The sequence below is a fragment of the Equus caballus genome, chromosome 2, assembly GCF_041296265.1.
Source record: "Equus caballus isolate H_3958 breed thoroughbred chromosome 2, TB-T2T, whole genome shotgun sequence".
NCBI classification, from domain to species: domain Eukaryota; kingdom Metazoa; phylum Chordata; class Mammalia; order Perissodactyla; family Equidae; genus Equus; species Equus caballus.
In genome coordinates this window covers 16,738,136-16,754,138 of record NC_091685.1, presented here as the reverse complement: position 1 = coordinate 16,754,138, position 16,003 = coordinate 16,738,136, and the positions used below count along the sequence as shown (strand labels likewise).

The 16,003-nt window shown below is 57.4% G+C and overlaps 1 protein-coding gene across 5 annotated transcripts in view; it reads right to left on the bottom strand.

The window, feature by feature from the left end:
• Window positions 1–14,717: 14,717 nt before the first annotated feature.
• HIVEP3 (HIVEP zinc finger 3) overlaps window positions 14,718–16,003 on the bottom strand; it is a 469,251-nt gene continuing 467,965 nt past the window's right edge. For 3 of the 5 annotated variants that reach the window (XM_023632292.2, XM_070248788.1, XM_023632301.2), the window contains one exon: window positions 14,718–15,984. In XM_023632292.2, the coding sequence (XP_023488060.2) occupies window positions 15,172–15,984 (813 nt within the window). In that variant the 3' untranslated portion in view covers window positions 14,718–15,171. The remainder of the gene's footprint in view (window positions 15,985–16,003) is intronic. The other 2 variants (XM_023632308.2, XM_070248798.1) reach the window with 1 other exon arrangement.

The window sequence follows — 16,003 nt, the reverse complement described above, 5'->3', positions numbered from 1 at the left end:
TGACCTCTGAACTTCACAGCTCCAAAGAGCTCCACCTTCTCTGAAACCAGGCTGCAATGGGGAAAGAGGCCAGGCTGGCAGAGGGATCACAGTGGGGACCCTCCCTCTGCCTCATTTTCCCAGTCAGGCAGCTCAATGCTCCCCAGTCTCCTGGCTGCCCTAAGGAGGCCCATCCCGGTGTGGCTTGGCTTGGCTGGTGACTCTGGCTGAGCTGGGCTCCTCTCTGTACTTTGGGTTTTTTTGGTGAGGAAGATTGTCACTGAGCCAACACCTGTGCCACTCTTCCTCTATTTTGTGTGTAGGACACCACCACAGCACAGCTTGATGAATGGTGTGTAGGTCTGGGCCTGGATCCAAACCCACGAACCAGGGGGCTGCCAAAGCAGAGCACGAGAACTTAACCACTATGCCACTGGGCTGCACTTGGGCGTTGGCCCAGAAGACCACGGGGCACCAGGGAGGGGAAGGAAAGTTTGTTGAACCAAATCTGCCTTTTCCTCCTCCTTCCACCATACTTGGAATCTCACTTGTAGTTTCCCCGGCAACCCCCGGAGGGCGCCCTTCCGCAGTCACTCATTTTCTAGGAGACGGAATAGAGGTTTAGTGAGGTGAAGTAAGGCACGTGGTCTCAACCACCAAGGGGCAGGGAGCGGGGATGACACCACTGCCTGCCAGATGCTGCGTTGCGCACTTCAGCATACAGGTGACAGGCAGATTCTAGAACGTGACCTCAAGCAAATCAAGTCGGTGCCTCTGTTTCCCTATCTGTAAATGGTGATAATAATAGGACCTTCCTCATAGGGTTGGTGTAAGAATGAGGTAAGATAATACATACCAAGTGCTCATAACTGTGTCTGGCACATCCCCATTTGGCGATGGGGAAACTGAGGCTCAAAGACTAGCTGTGCCCTCCAGCAGGGATTCCCCCCCAGCCCGCGCCTGCGCCCTGCTCATCCTCCCACCGCACGCGGTGGCCCCGCGGCCTGACTCCCCGGCCTTCGCGGAGCCGGGGACCCCCGCTGCCTCTCCCTCTCCTGCCTGTTTTGGGAAGTCCTGGGCTGGGGGTCGAACGCACAGCGGGAGAGCGCGCGGAGGACCCGCCGGAGCCGCGCTCGGCCCGCCCTCGCCTCCCGACCAATTTTGGGCAAAGCGGCGGCGGCGGCGGCGCGCTACGTGCCGGCCGTGAGTCAGCGCGCAGGAATGCGCAGGACGCTTTGTTCCCCGCTCGGCGGCGGACGGACGTGCTGGGACCGGGGCGCGGCGGGACCTGACATCACCGTGCGGGCAGCGCGGCCACGTGCGCCACCCCCGCCGCGGTCCGGGGCCCAGGTCTCAGCTGCCCCTCTGGGGACTCCAGGAGACCTCAGGAGACCCGGCCCCCTCCCCGAGCCTCAGCGGTCTGGCCCTGAATGGCCCTGGCAGCTCCAGTCCCCTGCCCGGGTCACAGGGAAGCAAGTGGGGGTAAGACTGCCCAGGAGAAGGAAGGCAGTTGCTCTGGAAGGGCCAGGAGGTGGAATCGAGAGGTCTCACAGCCACAGCAAGACTCTAAGGCTCCCCTGGGTTCTCTGTTTGGGGCCCTGTGGCCCCTTCTCCACATCGAGGCTGGCGTGGGAGAAGGAAGCAGAGCCCGAGCCCTCTAAGCCTTCCCTCCAGCTTGCTGTGTGTGTCCCCCAAGTCACTCCCCCTCTCTGGGCCTCATCTGTCCAGCTGGCAGGTGGGGTGACACTGGCTCTCTTGCTGTTCCCCGGAGTCCTGTGCTGGGTGGTGAGATCTGAAGCCTAGCAGTGCCTTGGGAAGGAGTGCAGGGAACTTGAGAAGTCTTTGGAAATACGATGCCCGTGGTGAGGTCTTCTGTGCACCAGGCTGTGGGATGCCCTCTAATGGTCAGAGCAACCCTGAGAGGGGGCAACTGCTGGGTGTGGAAACTGAGGCTCAGAGAGGTGAAGTCATCCGCCCAGGCCACACTGTGGTACGGTCAGATGGGGTAGGAACCCCGGGGCAGTGCGACTGGGACCCCCTTTTTCCTGAAGGGTGTAGGTCCTTCCCCTGGGCTGGAGGGACAGGCTGGGCGCCCCAGGCTGCAGGGTGCTGCTGACGTGGCCAGCCCTGGCCAGTCCCGAGCCTGCATTTGGCGCTGTCCTCAGAAGGAACAGCGGTGGCTGGAGTCAGAACCCCTCCTACCCTGGGTGGCCTTGGGCGTGTCACTTGCTTCCTGAGTCCTCCCATGACTGCACTGTCATTTTCCCACTCCGGCTTCCCCAGGAACTAAATGGCCAAGTCTGTGGTAGAACCTACAGGGGGCAGGCAGCATGGTCAACAGGTCTAGGGGTGATCTTCTGGAGGGGAAATTTTTCATGCCCTCCTCCGTCCCCACTTCCCTCATCCACAAGGTCCTGGAGACCTGGCATCTTGCCCCCGCTAGTCCCACCCAGCAAACAGATGGGGCCGGAGCATGGGGTCCCAGTTGGTCTGGGGGCTTTTCACAGAAGGCCGCCAGCATCAGCTCTGGCCTCAGGAGCTCTGCAATCGGACAGGTCCTCATTGAGCTCCTTGCCAACCCTCCCCCTGCTCAGTCTGTTCTGGAACTCTTTGGCTTCTGTCCCTCTGAGGCCATATGTTCTATCCTGGGGAGATGGGGAACGACCTCTCCCCACCTCAGGGCTGACCTTGCAGAGGCCTTGTTCCTACCTTGGGGACTGTCCTTTCTTGGTCCGATGTCGTCCCCACCCAGCCTCAGCGGGTCCCCAGTAATGGTCACTGGCAGAAGAGGCCGAGAGCCCCCTATGTGGTGGTCTTACTCACAGGGAGCACGGCTGCAGCGTGGAGAAGGTTGATGCTGCAGGGGCCCGGGAAGGCCTCCCTGCCACCTGGGGCCAGACATCCCTGCGTTTGGGACAGTGCCTTTCATGCGGGCAGCAGTGCTTAGGCCTCACCTGTAAACCTCCTACCAGAGTGTGAAATGTGGCCAGTGGCAGAGGCCACACACACAGTGGTCAGATACTCTGGAGTCAGCCAGCTCTGGGGCCTGGGTCGGTCACTCCACTTCTGCACCGCAGATTCCACACCTGTAAATGGGAGTAGGGTCCCTTTTGTGAGCATTCAGGGCGTTAATAGATGCAAAGGACCTAGCACACAGTGCCTGTTGGGTCAGCATGAGCCTCACCTGCAGAGTTCTAGTGACTTCCACATGGTCTCCATCGTCTCCTTTGACTTGAGTTAATGACAACACTCCTAATCCTGTAGATCTCTGTGGTCATAGGTTCTCCTGGTTCCCTAGTGAGGAAGGCCACCCGGTGTGGCCCCTCACAGCTCAGACCAGGCCACTGCAGCCAAGAGAGAGACAGGGCCCTGGCTCACAGTAAGACTGGCAGGTAGAACCTGCTGCTGCCTCGGGTGGAGGAGGATGGTCTGTGAGACACTTTGGCCTCCGAGTCCCAGAGGCTCTGAGGACACAGGGTGATGGGAGAGACTGGAGTGAGCGAGTGTCTGCACATACCCCCCGGCACAGTTCCTGGCACCCAAGGGCCCCGCCTCAGCCTGGCACGCCTGCCCAGATTCCTGCCCGTGTGGTTTCTCCTGGGCCTCTCCCTCACGTCCGCTGGCAGAGCATCCCCTGTCTGCATTCCTCTACCATGAAGACGGCCACCTTAGGGCTGGGCCTGGCTAGGACACCCCTGAGTGTGGGAGTGTGCGTGCTGGTGAGGATGTGCAGGGACTCACCTGCGGGTACCTTTCTCTCTGTGCCTCTGCGTGGGTGTGCATACATGAGCATGGCTGTGCCCTATGTGTCTGTATGTGTATGGATGTGTGCAGGTGTGCACTGGGGGTCATGGGCACCAGTGTGGACATGCATGAGTACATGAGGGATGCAGGGGGGGCTATTGTGCAGGAGGGAACTTATGGATCCCCAGGGGTCCCACGGGCCTGTAGGCAGGGACCTCTGCTCATGCACAACGTGGGGGCTGGTGCATTTTTCCCATACCCGAGAGCCCTTGCATGTGTGAGGGTCGTGCACCTGGGTGTGGCCTCTCTCGGGCCGAGCTCATAGCCACTGGAGGAAGCTGAAGGAAGCAAGAGAAGGGGGTCAGGACGAGATCAAGAATGGAGACCCCATCTGCCTGGCTGAGCTGGATGTTTCCTGCCTGTTCCCTGATACTCCGTCATACCAATCCCAGGAGGGATGAAAGCAGGATTTGAGGCTTGGAGAGAGCCTGTCACTTCCTGAGCTCACACAAGCTGTAAGTGGTGGAGCCAGCATTCATACCCATGTCTGCCTGACTCTAGAAGCTGTCAGGCAGGGCAGGGAGGGAGGGCAGCTGCTGTGGGGGCCCCAGCACAGCAGAGATCTGTGCGCTGTACAGTCGGGGCCAGGCTGTTTCCTGGCAGGGTGGGAGCCTTGGAGCTGCCCACCAGGCCCCTTGTTCCTGCTCCCTCCCCACCCCCTGCTTCGGCTGAATAATCATAATAAACATCACTCTGTAGAGCCATCGCTCGGTGCCAGGCCCTGGTGTGACTACTTGGCATGGAGTAGCTCATCTAATCCTCCCTAACACTCTAGGAGGCCGGTGCCATTATCAGGCTGTTATTATTATACTCCATGTGTATAACATATATTATACAATATGTAATATTTATATTATAACATAACAATTATTATCCTCATTTTAAAGGTGAGGAAACCGAGGCATAAATGTGTTAAGTAATTTGCCCAAAGTCCCACAGCTGAAAACTGGCCCAGCTGGGATTTGAGCCCATGCAGCTGGCCCAGAGTCCGGAGGCCCAAGCCATTTGTACACGTGCAGCTGGGCCAGCATCTCCTTGTGCAGGAGACCCCAGCCTCACCCCCTTTCTGCTGGCTGGTCTCTAACTCCATCCAACATGCAGGCCCAAGGAAAGTGAAGGGTGAGGGCACCGGGCCCCCCTCTCACAGGTGGGGACACTGAGTCTGGACTGATGCACTGCCTGGGCCTGAAAAGATGGCTCCTAATGCCAGGCGCAGCCCTTGCTTTTGCCTGCTTCTAACTTGCTGTGGGACTTGAGGCAAGCACCCTGCTCCCTCTGGGCAGGGCCTTAGTTTCTGCCCCACCCTCAGAGAGCGGGGAAGAAGGGCTATCCCGAAGTTTTCAGGTGGGGAGTCCTGGGAGGAGGCGGGGCAGCCTGGCAGCAGGCGTGGACTGGGCGGGCAAGTGACAGTGAGACTGGGCCGGAGCTGAAGTCGAGGCTCGGAGCCGGTTTTCCCAGGCCAGGTCTGAGTAATTCTATGTCTATATTTATCGCTTCCTTTCTTGGGTAAGCAAACAGAGCCCAGTGCCAGCCCAGCCCGCCACCTCCCGTGCCGGCACGTTTCCCTCACCTGCCGGGTGGCTCTGGAGAGTACCACAGTCTTGGCCCCAAACTCAGCTTGGCCCACGTAGGACACACAAGGCTCCTCGAACCCAGTGGCGTCCGTGACGAATCTAATTGTCGGTGGTGGCTGGGGAGGCTCCACGTGGGCCACTGCACACATGGGCAGCCGTCGCCATGGCCTGGGCAATGGTGGCGCATCAGGGACCTGGAAAGGCCCTCCCCCACTCAGGACCAAAGGGTCCTCTTATGGCAGATGATGCCTTTCACTCCTCCATTCATACTTTGGTCTGAATGGCAGCCCTATGTCTCTCCGGGATCTGAAATTCCCAGAGGAAGAGAAGTCTGCGTGGGACAGGGGTCTAGGGTCAGACTGTTCTGGGGTTGAATCCTAGGCAAATAACCTCTCTGATCAATTTGCTTGCTTGTCAAATGGGGCCAATATGTCCTGCTTTCCAGGGATCTTGGGAGCATCAACTTAGAGGTACTCTGATCTGGCAGATGGGATGGGCTCTGCTGGGGAGGGCCTGCCTGTCTTCACCTACTTCCACTACCCCAGGCCCAGACCCACAGCAGTGACAGTGGGCACACATGAGGCCCACCGGGGTCATGTATGTACACGACTCTCACAACATGCACACGCTAATGGACACCCCTCATTCTGAGAGGTGCATGCAGCCTTAGCCCCAGGATGGATTCCATCAGTTGGGGCTTAGACCCTGGGGAGACTCAAGAAGGAGTAGAGACCAGATATTAACTTTGCGGAGACCCTTCCTGGAGGTGGAAGAGGCAGGACAGGTGGCCGGTCAGGCAAAAGGGATGATGGGAATGGAAGGGCATCTCATTGAGTCATGGCTCAGCCTGGACCATGCCTGTACTCCATCGATCTGACCCCAGCTCGGATCCTCTTTGCTGGCTAGGGCCTTGCCCTGATTCTAGCCTCTGCCCTGGCAGTGCCACCTTCCTGACCTTGGGGAACCCTGGGCCTGGTGCACGTGCACTGCAGCCCTGCCCGCTCCCAGGCTGGATTAGGCAGAGTCCGAGGACGTGCCGGGCTGGCAGGCTCACGGGCGGGGCGGGTGCCAGCGCTGGGGCTGCCCTATGCTGGCTTGGGACTGGGCTGCAGCAAGGCCTTGTATGGCTCTGGCAGGGTGGCTCGGCCGGCGGCACCCATTGGCTGGGCCGGCACTCCCAGCTGGGGCTGCCCAGGCCCCAAACCACGGTAACCAGAGCCGCCGGGAGCTGGTGGATTAGCATGGCCGCCTGCCCGCCCGCCCGCCTGCCACCAGGGCTGCTCTTTTCCTTTCCTAAAAAGGCAGAGCCGGGCAGGAGAGGCGGGAAGATGACCTCGGGTAGAGGAGAGGTGGGCGGGTGGTGCAGGTGGCTCTGCCCAGGGTTCAGGAATCCCAGCCCTGGCCTCAGGCCGAGCTCTTCCCGGCTCTGGACATCAGTTTTCTCGTCTACAAAAGGGGGAAGTTGGCAGCTGGGTCTTCCTGAAGTGGCTGAGGCTTTGACTGGATTGGGGGATAGGTATACTGGGGTCCCCCAACTCCGACCTGGGTTGGAGGGCTGCTCAGTAGCAAAAAGGCCCAGATTCTCTTCCCACAGGAAGTCAACCACTTCCCGAATATGGGGACCCAGGTTTAAATCCCGGCCCTGCCCCTTAGCACTGTGGCCTTGGGAAGCAGTGTCACCTGTCTGAGCCCCAGTGTTCCTCCTCTGTAAAGGTGATGAGATGATAACCCCCCCACCCCCAGGGGCTCAGGAGCCCAGGGTGAGCCCCCTGCAGTGCAGCCCCAGGCTGCTCCCACCTCAGCGGCCCCCTGCCCTTCCCTGACTCTTCTTTCTGCTTCTCTCCGCTCATGCCCATCTCAGGCTGGGCCTTCTGAGGCTGTTCTGCCTGCAGCAGCCTGGCCCTGGGAGTCCCTAGGACAGAGTGTGGTCTCTAACTCCTGAGCTCAGAGAGGGTCCAGGCCGAGGGGTGAGGACAGGATCTCCGAGTCCTTCAGGCCCAGCCCAACCCTGGATTGGGAGTCAGGCAAAGCTCAGCTGAGGCCTCAGTGGCTGCAGACACTCCAGAAGCCCTCCTGATGCTCTGGGTCAGGTGGAGCTGCAGTCATTGGCCTTGCCACTTGCCAGGGTGTGATCTTGAGGTCCACCCTTCGACTGTGAAATGGGGGTGTGTGCCCCATCCTGCCTTTTTCTCTAAGATGGAAAGAGCCTCATGACCTCGAGAGAGCATCCGTGGGAGATCTGGTGGCAGAGATGTGTGGATGACTGGGGACCTTGGGCCCTGCAGCAGGTGGGAGAGGACAGGCGGCTGGTCCTTCAGAGAATTCCCATGCACTTTTATGCTCTCAAGTACAGGAATTTAAGCCCTGGCATCTGCTGTTGGGTCTTTGCGCCTACAGCTTCAGGCACGGGGACACCACGTGGCTGTCAGACGGCACTGCTGAGAAGCCAGGCAGCTGCTGGGGAGAAGCCCCAGCCTGGGCCTGCCTCGTCCCACGGGTCCCTGGGCAGAAGGGGGCAAGCAGCCTGAGACCCAGGGCTCCCCCGGGGCCAGAGCACAGGGCAAAGAGGAGGAGGGCGGGACTCAGGGTTCCCTGAGGAGCTGCGTCAGAGTCCTACTAGGCTCAGTCCTCACACTCCCTCTAACTAGCTGTGTGCCTTTGGCTGGTGGAGGCCCTTTGGGACTTCTGTTTTCTCCTCTAAAAATGGGGACAGTGACTCTCATCTTCCTGGGTTGTTGTAAGGACTACAAATCAGGTTTGTAAAATGCTGGATATGGGGCCTGGCGCATCCTATGCTCTTCTTCTCCTGGGACTGTTTGGGCCACTTTCCCACTGGCCTAGGCTGACCAGGGCTCTCCCCAAGGCCTTGCTCCCAGGCAGCTGCTCTGTTGCCCGCTCCTCATCCTCCCGCACCCCATGATTCTAGTGCCAGGTGCCATCTTCACACTCTGGGAACTCTGCCAGACCATATTTTTTTCACTGCCTATAAAAATCCGGCACCTTTGAGGCCGAGAGCATCGTTGATGTCTGCTCATCTCCTGGACACTTGTGACTCTGAGAGATCCGAGCCTCGCGTGGTCGTCATTAGGGCTGTTTACATATTCCCAGTCTCTTCCATTAGGCCTGGCCATATGACTTGCTTTGGCCGAGGAAATGTGAATGGAGGGATGTTTGTGGTTTCCAGCTGGAAGCGTTTGGTTGTCAGTGCAAGGTACCACAGCTCTGTCTTTTTATCTGCCTCTGAGCACAGAGACAGAGCCTCTATCAGCCTGCATCTCCAAGTGACCTGGATGAGTGGAACTGCCCTGCCGGCCACACTGAACATATGGCCTGGGAAAAAATAAAGTTGTGTTGCATTCAGCCCCTGAGTTCCTAGGTTGCTTGTCTCTGCTGCTTGACAGCACCTATCCCCACTGATAAACCCTGGCTCACAGCCCGCGTCTCCAGCCCAGCCCTGCGGCGATCAGAGATGACCTCACTTGCCACCTGCACCGCCGACTCAGCACCCCGGACGCTCGCTTCCTGGCCTCTTTGTCTCCAGTGGCCTTCTCCTCCACTTCCCCTCAGTGCTCACACCTGTGGCTGACACCGTCTTCATCCACAGCTCTCTCGCTCTGCAATAATGAGCTAAGACCACTCACAACTGTTTCTTTTCTGTTTTCATCCAAATCCCCTGTCACTTGACCACTGGCCTTTCTCTGTGTCAGCCACCCCCGTTTGCTCCCTTCCCAGCCCGTGAATGCAGTGGTCCATAACCTTACCTCTTCATTCGCCAAGACTGTCACCTCCTGTACCCCACTGTCTGTCTGTCCCATGGCTGGTCCAACCTCACCCTCCCTGCCCCTCTGGATGAATCTCCCTGGCAGCCTTATCCATGCCCAGGGCATGGCTGCTGAGTCCTGCTGGAGAAACCGCCCGGTGGAGCAGAAGCAGCACCCGGCCCTCAGTGCCCCCGGGAGCCCCCGCAAAAGTCATGCGCACCTTCTCAAGTCTCCAAACTTTTCACCCTGCCACTTCTTCCTCCCCACTCAGCAGGTGGCCTCACTCCATTTCACAGGGAAAATTCCTGGGCAGCAATGCCCTTCACTTCCTGTCACCAATCAAACACACTGACTGCCCTGTGCCTCTTCCCTTGGGTCACCGTGGGAGAGGCGTCTGCACCTCCTCCTGGCCAAGTGGCTGGATTCCCACCATCTCCTTCCCATCAGTTCCCCCGGCACACTCAAGTCGTTCTTCCCTGGACCCCAGGCCCCCTCAGCTGTTGCCCCAGCAATCCCCTGCCCCCCACCCCGGGCCCCTGGGGAGGTGTCCGGATCTGCTGTCGCCACCTCCCCACCTTCTCGCTCTCCAACCACCACCACCTGCCCTGCAGTGTCTACGAAGGGCCCCTTATGCATAGGGCACTGTGCTAGGCTGGCTCCTCCCTAAGTCAGCGATGATGCCGTTGTCACTGAAATGAAGAGACCGTCCTAGGTTCTTAGTGCTAAACTTCCAGGGAGCATTTACCACGAGGACCCCCATTGCTCATCCACCTCCGCCTGGCCCTCAGGAGTGTCCCAGGAAAGGTCTCCAGCATAACTCAGACTCTGCACTAAAGCTTTGGGGCTCTCCGCCATAGCAGTTATGGCCACTGCCTTTGAGTCATTAATGATGTCATTATTTGTTTAAGGACAGCCTCTCCTGTTAGAAGGGAAGCTCTTCGAGGATGGGACTGTCTGTTTTCCTCACGGACACTCAGCAAATTGTTGTTGGATGCAAAAGGTGGGCACTCAAGCCTCTCTTTTCCATCCTTGAACCCCAGCACCCATCACGGTCTGCTCAGAGGATATTTGTTGAAGGCTTAGTGTGTTCAAGGCTCTGTCAGCCACCCTGTGTATACCGTCTCATTTAACCCTCACAACAGACTCCGCTTTACAGATTAGGAAAGGGAGGCCCAGAGGGATTGTGTAACCTGCCCAAGGTCACACAGGCAGTAAGTGGCTGTGCCATGATCTGATGCCAGGTCTTACTCTGCAGAGCAGTGAATGGTGGGCCTCCAAAGTTAAGCCTGTGTACTGATCTCTGGAACTGGTGAGTGTGACCTGAATTTGGAAGAAGCATCTTTGCAGATGTAATTAACTTAAGGATCTCAAGATCAGATCATCCTGGATTAGGGTGGGCCCCAAATCCAATGACAAGTGTCCTTAGGAGAGAGGAGAAGAGACAGACAGACAGACGGGAGCCATGTGAAGGCAGAGGCTGAGACGGGAGTGATACAGCTACAAACCGAAGAAGGCCGAGGATTGCCTGCAGCCACCAGAAGCTAGGACGAGGCGTGGAACAGACTCTCCCTCAGAGCCCCAGAAGGAACCAAGCCTGCTGACACCTTGATTTCAGACTTCTGGCCTCTAGAACTGTGAGAGAATAAATTTCTGTGGTTTCAAGCCACCTCGCTTGTGATAATTTGTTATAGCAGCTCTAGGAAACTAATACAGACTCCAAAACACATGGCGATGTATCTGGTGCCTCCTCACCAGGCCTAGGAGCGAGGGGGCCACAGGAGTCCCAGGCTGTGTGACTATGAGCCAGTCACTCACCTTCTCCGGGCCTGATTGCTCTGTAGTAAAACAAGTCCTAAGGACACCAAGTGTCCCTCCAACTCTGACATTCTACAACCCTCAAGAAAAACCATGAGCCAGGCAAGCAGAGCTATGTTGGGATTTTCAAATTTATTCCAACGTGCTGTTTTTTTTTTAAAAAATATCCTCAGGCTGAACGCTCAGCCAGAGCTGTAATAAAGGCAATTATTATACTTGTAAAAACTTCTCATTCACAGTACAGATGTAATTTACAACAAAGGTCACACACATCAATACTGAGCATTGTCTTCCTTTTGTACATCAGACTCTGTGCTTTAGACCTGCGTGGATTTTTTGTTGAGTTTTTTTTTTCTTTTGCACTGATATATACCATATGAACATTGCAAGATGCAAGTGTAGAAACTGGAGTTTAAATAAAATTACAGGCAAAACTACCCCATCCAGTGTGGTGGCTGTACATATCTACAGTACGATTTTTGGAATGTATTGCCATTTAAAACATTGAACTCTCTACAGACAATTTCACGTACAGAATACATATACCTTTTAGAAAAAAAGGCAAATATTTATCTTACAGAGAGCGTGTATCTTACATCTGCCTACACGTTTCTTTTTTTCCGTTTCTCTTCTTGTTTTAACACTAGGTTTAGTAAAGTGATCGTAAGTGCCGAAGCGGGCTTCTAATGAAAAGCGGACTGGAGCCACGACATGGAAGCAGAATTTGTGGAACAGACCTTCGAGAACCTTTTCCCCTTGGTCAGTGCTGCAGATCTGTCTCTGAGGATGGCTGTCTGGGCAGGACTTTGCTCTAAGAAGGATCTGTCTGGAGAAAGGACTAGAGAGCAGCTCAGATCAGCTATATTGCTTGCTCCTATTCAAAAACGGTGGGGTGAGGATGGAGCAGGGGCCAGAGAGATCTGGAAGCGAATTCTTCCAGACTTTTTCCTGCACGGGAGGTGGAAGGACTTCTGGGCCTGGAAGTTGGAGGTGATGGAGGTGGGAGAGTGGGGACGTCACTGCTGTTGGCCTCCTGGAGGGTCTCAGTAGTTGGGATCAGAGTGTAAGCCATGGGTGGGGGTGGTGGGGGGCACAGGCCCGGGGAAAGGAGCCTCAGAGAGGAGCAAGGTTAGTACCCAGAATGACCCTGAGCTTGCCGAGGGTGCGGGGCATCCTGGAGGGTAGGCCTGGGGGCCAAGTGGCTTGGAATCCCCAACAGAAGGCAAGTATTAGCTCTGAAACCTTGGCAAATTTGTTCCCCCGCCACTGCCAACCCCCAAGGACCAGAGCGGGCCTGGACCAAGGAATGGCCATCCTGCACGTTTCAACAGAGCACGTGATAGGTGTCCCTGCCAACAAGTCAGCTCTGCTTTCTCCACCGCGTCCCTTAACAGGGACAATAACATCACAGGTGAACTGGAAATGCGCAAGTGGTTGGGAACAGGGCAGGAGGCCCTAGGGAAGGACACAGAGTGAAAGTCCTTTTCCAAATTATGAAGGTGTGTGTGTGGGCTGGGGGCTCTGTGCTCTGGGGAGGGGGTATAGAGTCTGGCAGAGGGGATTAGGGCTGTGTCCAGTGACACGTGACCCAGGCTGATGGCATTGATTCTGTCCCTCTGGGCACCTGTGTGGGGGCAGTAGCCTTTCGGCCACATTGCATTTGTGCATCATGTCCCCATCATTGAGAAAGGGGTCGTCAGTGACTCCTGGCCTCCGTCCCCTCTGCCTGTGCCTGTGGGCCCAAGTGGCTTTGAGGACTCTCCCCTCCTGGCCACACCGTCCACGACTAGATCTCCCAGGGAGGAAATCTTGGTGGGTGGGCTGAGTACAGGGGGAACGACGCCCAGGAGAGCTGGGGGTGCAGGGCGGGTGGAAGGGCATGGCCACTCCCAGGGCTAGTCCTGCAGAGCCCCAGTCTGCTGTTTTGGAGATCTGGGGCTGGAAGATCTTGCCTGGGAAGATGTCAAACCTGGGCTCAAGCAATGCCCTTCATCCAGCTCCCAGGCCTCAGTGCTTGAAGGCTCCAGTCCTGGGGCAGCCCCACGGGGTAGGGTGGAAAGACGAGGGTGAGGAGGGCCTTGGCCTCCGACGTGGGCTGTGATTGGGGCCTGGGCTCCTTGCCACTTCCTGCCAGGCCAAATCAGTGCCAATGTGGTCAAGGCCTGGCTTGTTGGCGAGAGCACCAGACTCTGGGTCGGGCAGCTGGGAACTGCTTGATAACCATACCCCCAGCACCCTGGAGCCCAGTGGAACCCTGGGGAGGCCCTTTCCCTATTGTCCCCTTTGTGTCTTAGCTCTGAGACAGGACAAAGGGAAATGAACAAGGTGGTCTGGCTGGAGGCTGGACCTGTGGCTGGTTTGTCCACCCAGCAGGGGCCAAGCAGGGAAGGTCCTGAACTGGCGGAAGAGGGAACTATGGCCGAGCGCGGGGCACTCGCTGAAGGGCCTCAACGCTCCCCAATTGGGATGTCTTGTCTAAACAACCTCAACAGCTAGGAGCCCCTACAGGCACAGGATTCATGAGGCCTGGCTGAGGACCGGGGACAGCCCTGGGAGGTCCCAGATCTGTCAGCACCAGCCTGGGTGGCCCATGACTGTGGTCCCTAGCCTTTCTCCCCCTTGTAACTAAAGGAAACAATTTGGGGAATAATTTTGGGAAAAACCCACCTCTCCAGGACTAGAGTCAAGTTTCATATTTCAACTTGGGATTTTCATTTCTGGTCACATTAGTTTTCTTACAAAGCAAGTTTTTGCCCCAGGAAATGCAGGGCAGCTTCTTGAAGGAGGAAATGGGGACAAGGAAGGAGGCACTGGCTAGTACTGATTGCTTTGGGGAAGAATTCAAATGACTTAGGACAACTGAAAAATCCTCTTAAGCCAAGAGAATCTGAGGAGGCTGGAAAAAGTGTCAAACACCAGCCTCTCTTTCTAGATTTACATATATATATTATTATTATTTTTTTTAATTTAATTTTTTAAACGAGATTTAAGCCAAAAAACAGGTCTGGGCTGTTCCCGCCAGGCACGGTTTGGGTACTTCCTGGGCGTAAGGGAGGCCTGACAGGGTGTGGGGCAGGGACGAGGGAACAGTCCTGCTTCAAAAGGTCCAGAAATGGGGCTCTGCAAACGTCCAGTTGCCGAGCACTGGAACGGCCCCGCCGTGGAGGAAACAGGGCCCTTTGTACCCCAGGGACCAAACGTGACAGGAAGCCTCAGCCCTGGCCTCAGGAATGGCGAGGCTATGCACCTTGGATCTTGACCTGTGAGGTCTGGGGCCTGCCACTTCAGCCTTGCGGGTAGTTTCTAGAACAAGGAAGGAGGGCTGTGGCCGGGGCCCTGAGAGCAAGGCCTAGGTCAGGTGCTCAGGAGCCGGGAGATGGAGCGTCAGGGCTCCTCTCTCAGCCCAGGGGCTGGGGGTGGGGGCACAGAGGGGGGATGCTGGGGGGCCGAGAGGGGGGTGGGCAGGGGGATTTCCATGGGTCAAATGCCAGGCTGGGCCCATGACTCAGACCACCTGGGTATCTTGGAGCCTGGGATGGAACCTACCAGCTCTCACCTTCTACCTGTTCCTATTATTTTGTGTTGAAATCCTAGGAAAAGTAACATTTTCTTTTTCTTGGGGAAAAGAAAGTTGGAGTTTTCCAGGCCTGCACGTGGAGGCTGAGTGGGGTCTCCCTGCCTCTGTCTGTGTCCCTCTGCCTCAGGCCGCTGGCCATTCTGCTGGCAGAGAGGGGTGGCCACTCGCTGGGGTGGACGAAGCGGCAATAAATAGGAAACATGAATGTCTGTACATAGGAGTGCTTACTTTTACATTTAATTATATATTTTTAAAAGTTCCTTGGTTTTTCTTCTCCTTCCAGGCATCCCTTTTCCCTCAGCAAATAGCCACCTCTTGCCAACCTGGGGGGTGGCTGCCGAGCGCAGCGGCCCAGGGTGAAGCCCCACCTACACCCTTTCTCGGAAAAGCACAAAATATTCACAGCCTCAACCTCCTCGTGGGTTTTTTTTTTATGTGTGTGTGTTGTGTTTGTTTCTTTTCAAGCAACAAAAGATATAGAAGAAGGCACAGGTAACTGCATACGTGGGAAGATAGAACAGATCAGGGCTGGGCAGAAGCTGCCTGGACAGACGGACAGACGGGAGAGGGAGCCCATGAGAGCGAGATGATTCGAGGAAGTTGGCTGGAAACGTCTGTTGCCGAACACCGGAAGCCAGATGCAGAAGCGGTCGGAGAGAGGCTAAGTGCCTGGGGGGCCCCTGTCCTCGGGCTGGTGTGGAGGTGCCCCGGGCCCCCCACTTCCTGAGGGCTCCGGGGAGCCCTGACTGGTCCTGGGTTCCCCAGAGAGGTTCCTCCTCCGAGCTGGGAAGCGAGCGGAGGCCTCTGCCAGGCAGCCCACCGAACTGCTGCGGTCCAGTGGCGGGGCGGCAGAGGCCGCAGGGTTGGCCAGTGTGCGTGGGGACTCCAAGCGGGGGCTCCGGGGCTCTGCTCGGTGGCCGTGGGGTGGCCGAGGCGAGGCCTCGGGTGGGGTGCGGGGGCAGTGCGTGGGTGCGGGCTCTGCGGGCACCTTAGCCACACGGGGCTCCCAGTCGGGAGGTCTGCCCAGGCCCCCACTCGTCCTCTCCCTCTCCTTGGGGTAGTCCCTGCCCTCCAGCTCCGAGGAGAGTGTGAACTTGGAGACCTTTGCCACGGGGGACACGGAGGCTGACGAACTCTCAGTGGGACTCCAGCGGCCTCGCTCCTGGGCCTCCCGGGCCCCTGTCAGGTCGCTGCCGCCCCCCGAGAAGCCGCTGACCCAGGCCATTGTGGGCCCTGGCAGCAGGGTGGGGTGGGCCCCCGGCCGGGCCTGCACCATCTGGATCCCACCGATGGGAATCAGGGGGCATGGGGCGCGAGTCAAGTGCTGGGAGTGCAGAGGGAGGTGGCTGAAGATGTTCTCCTCTGTCCGGGCCGGGAGGTGGCCGTGGAAGTCATGGGGGGCGGAGAAGGGTCGGGAGAAGAGAGGATGAGCAGGGCCAGGTGAGCAGGAGGGACTTCGGGACTCGGCCTTCTGCTGGGGTCAGAAAACAAGA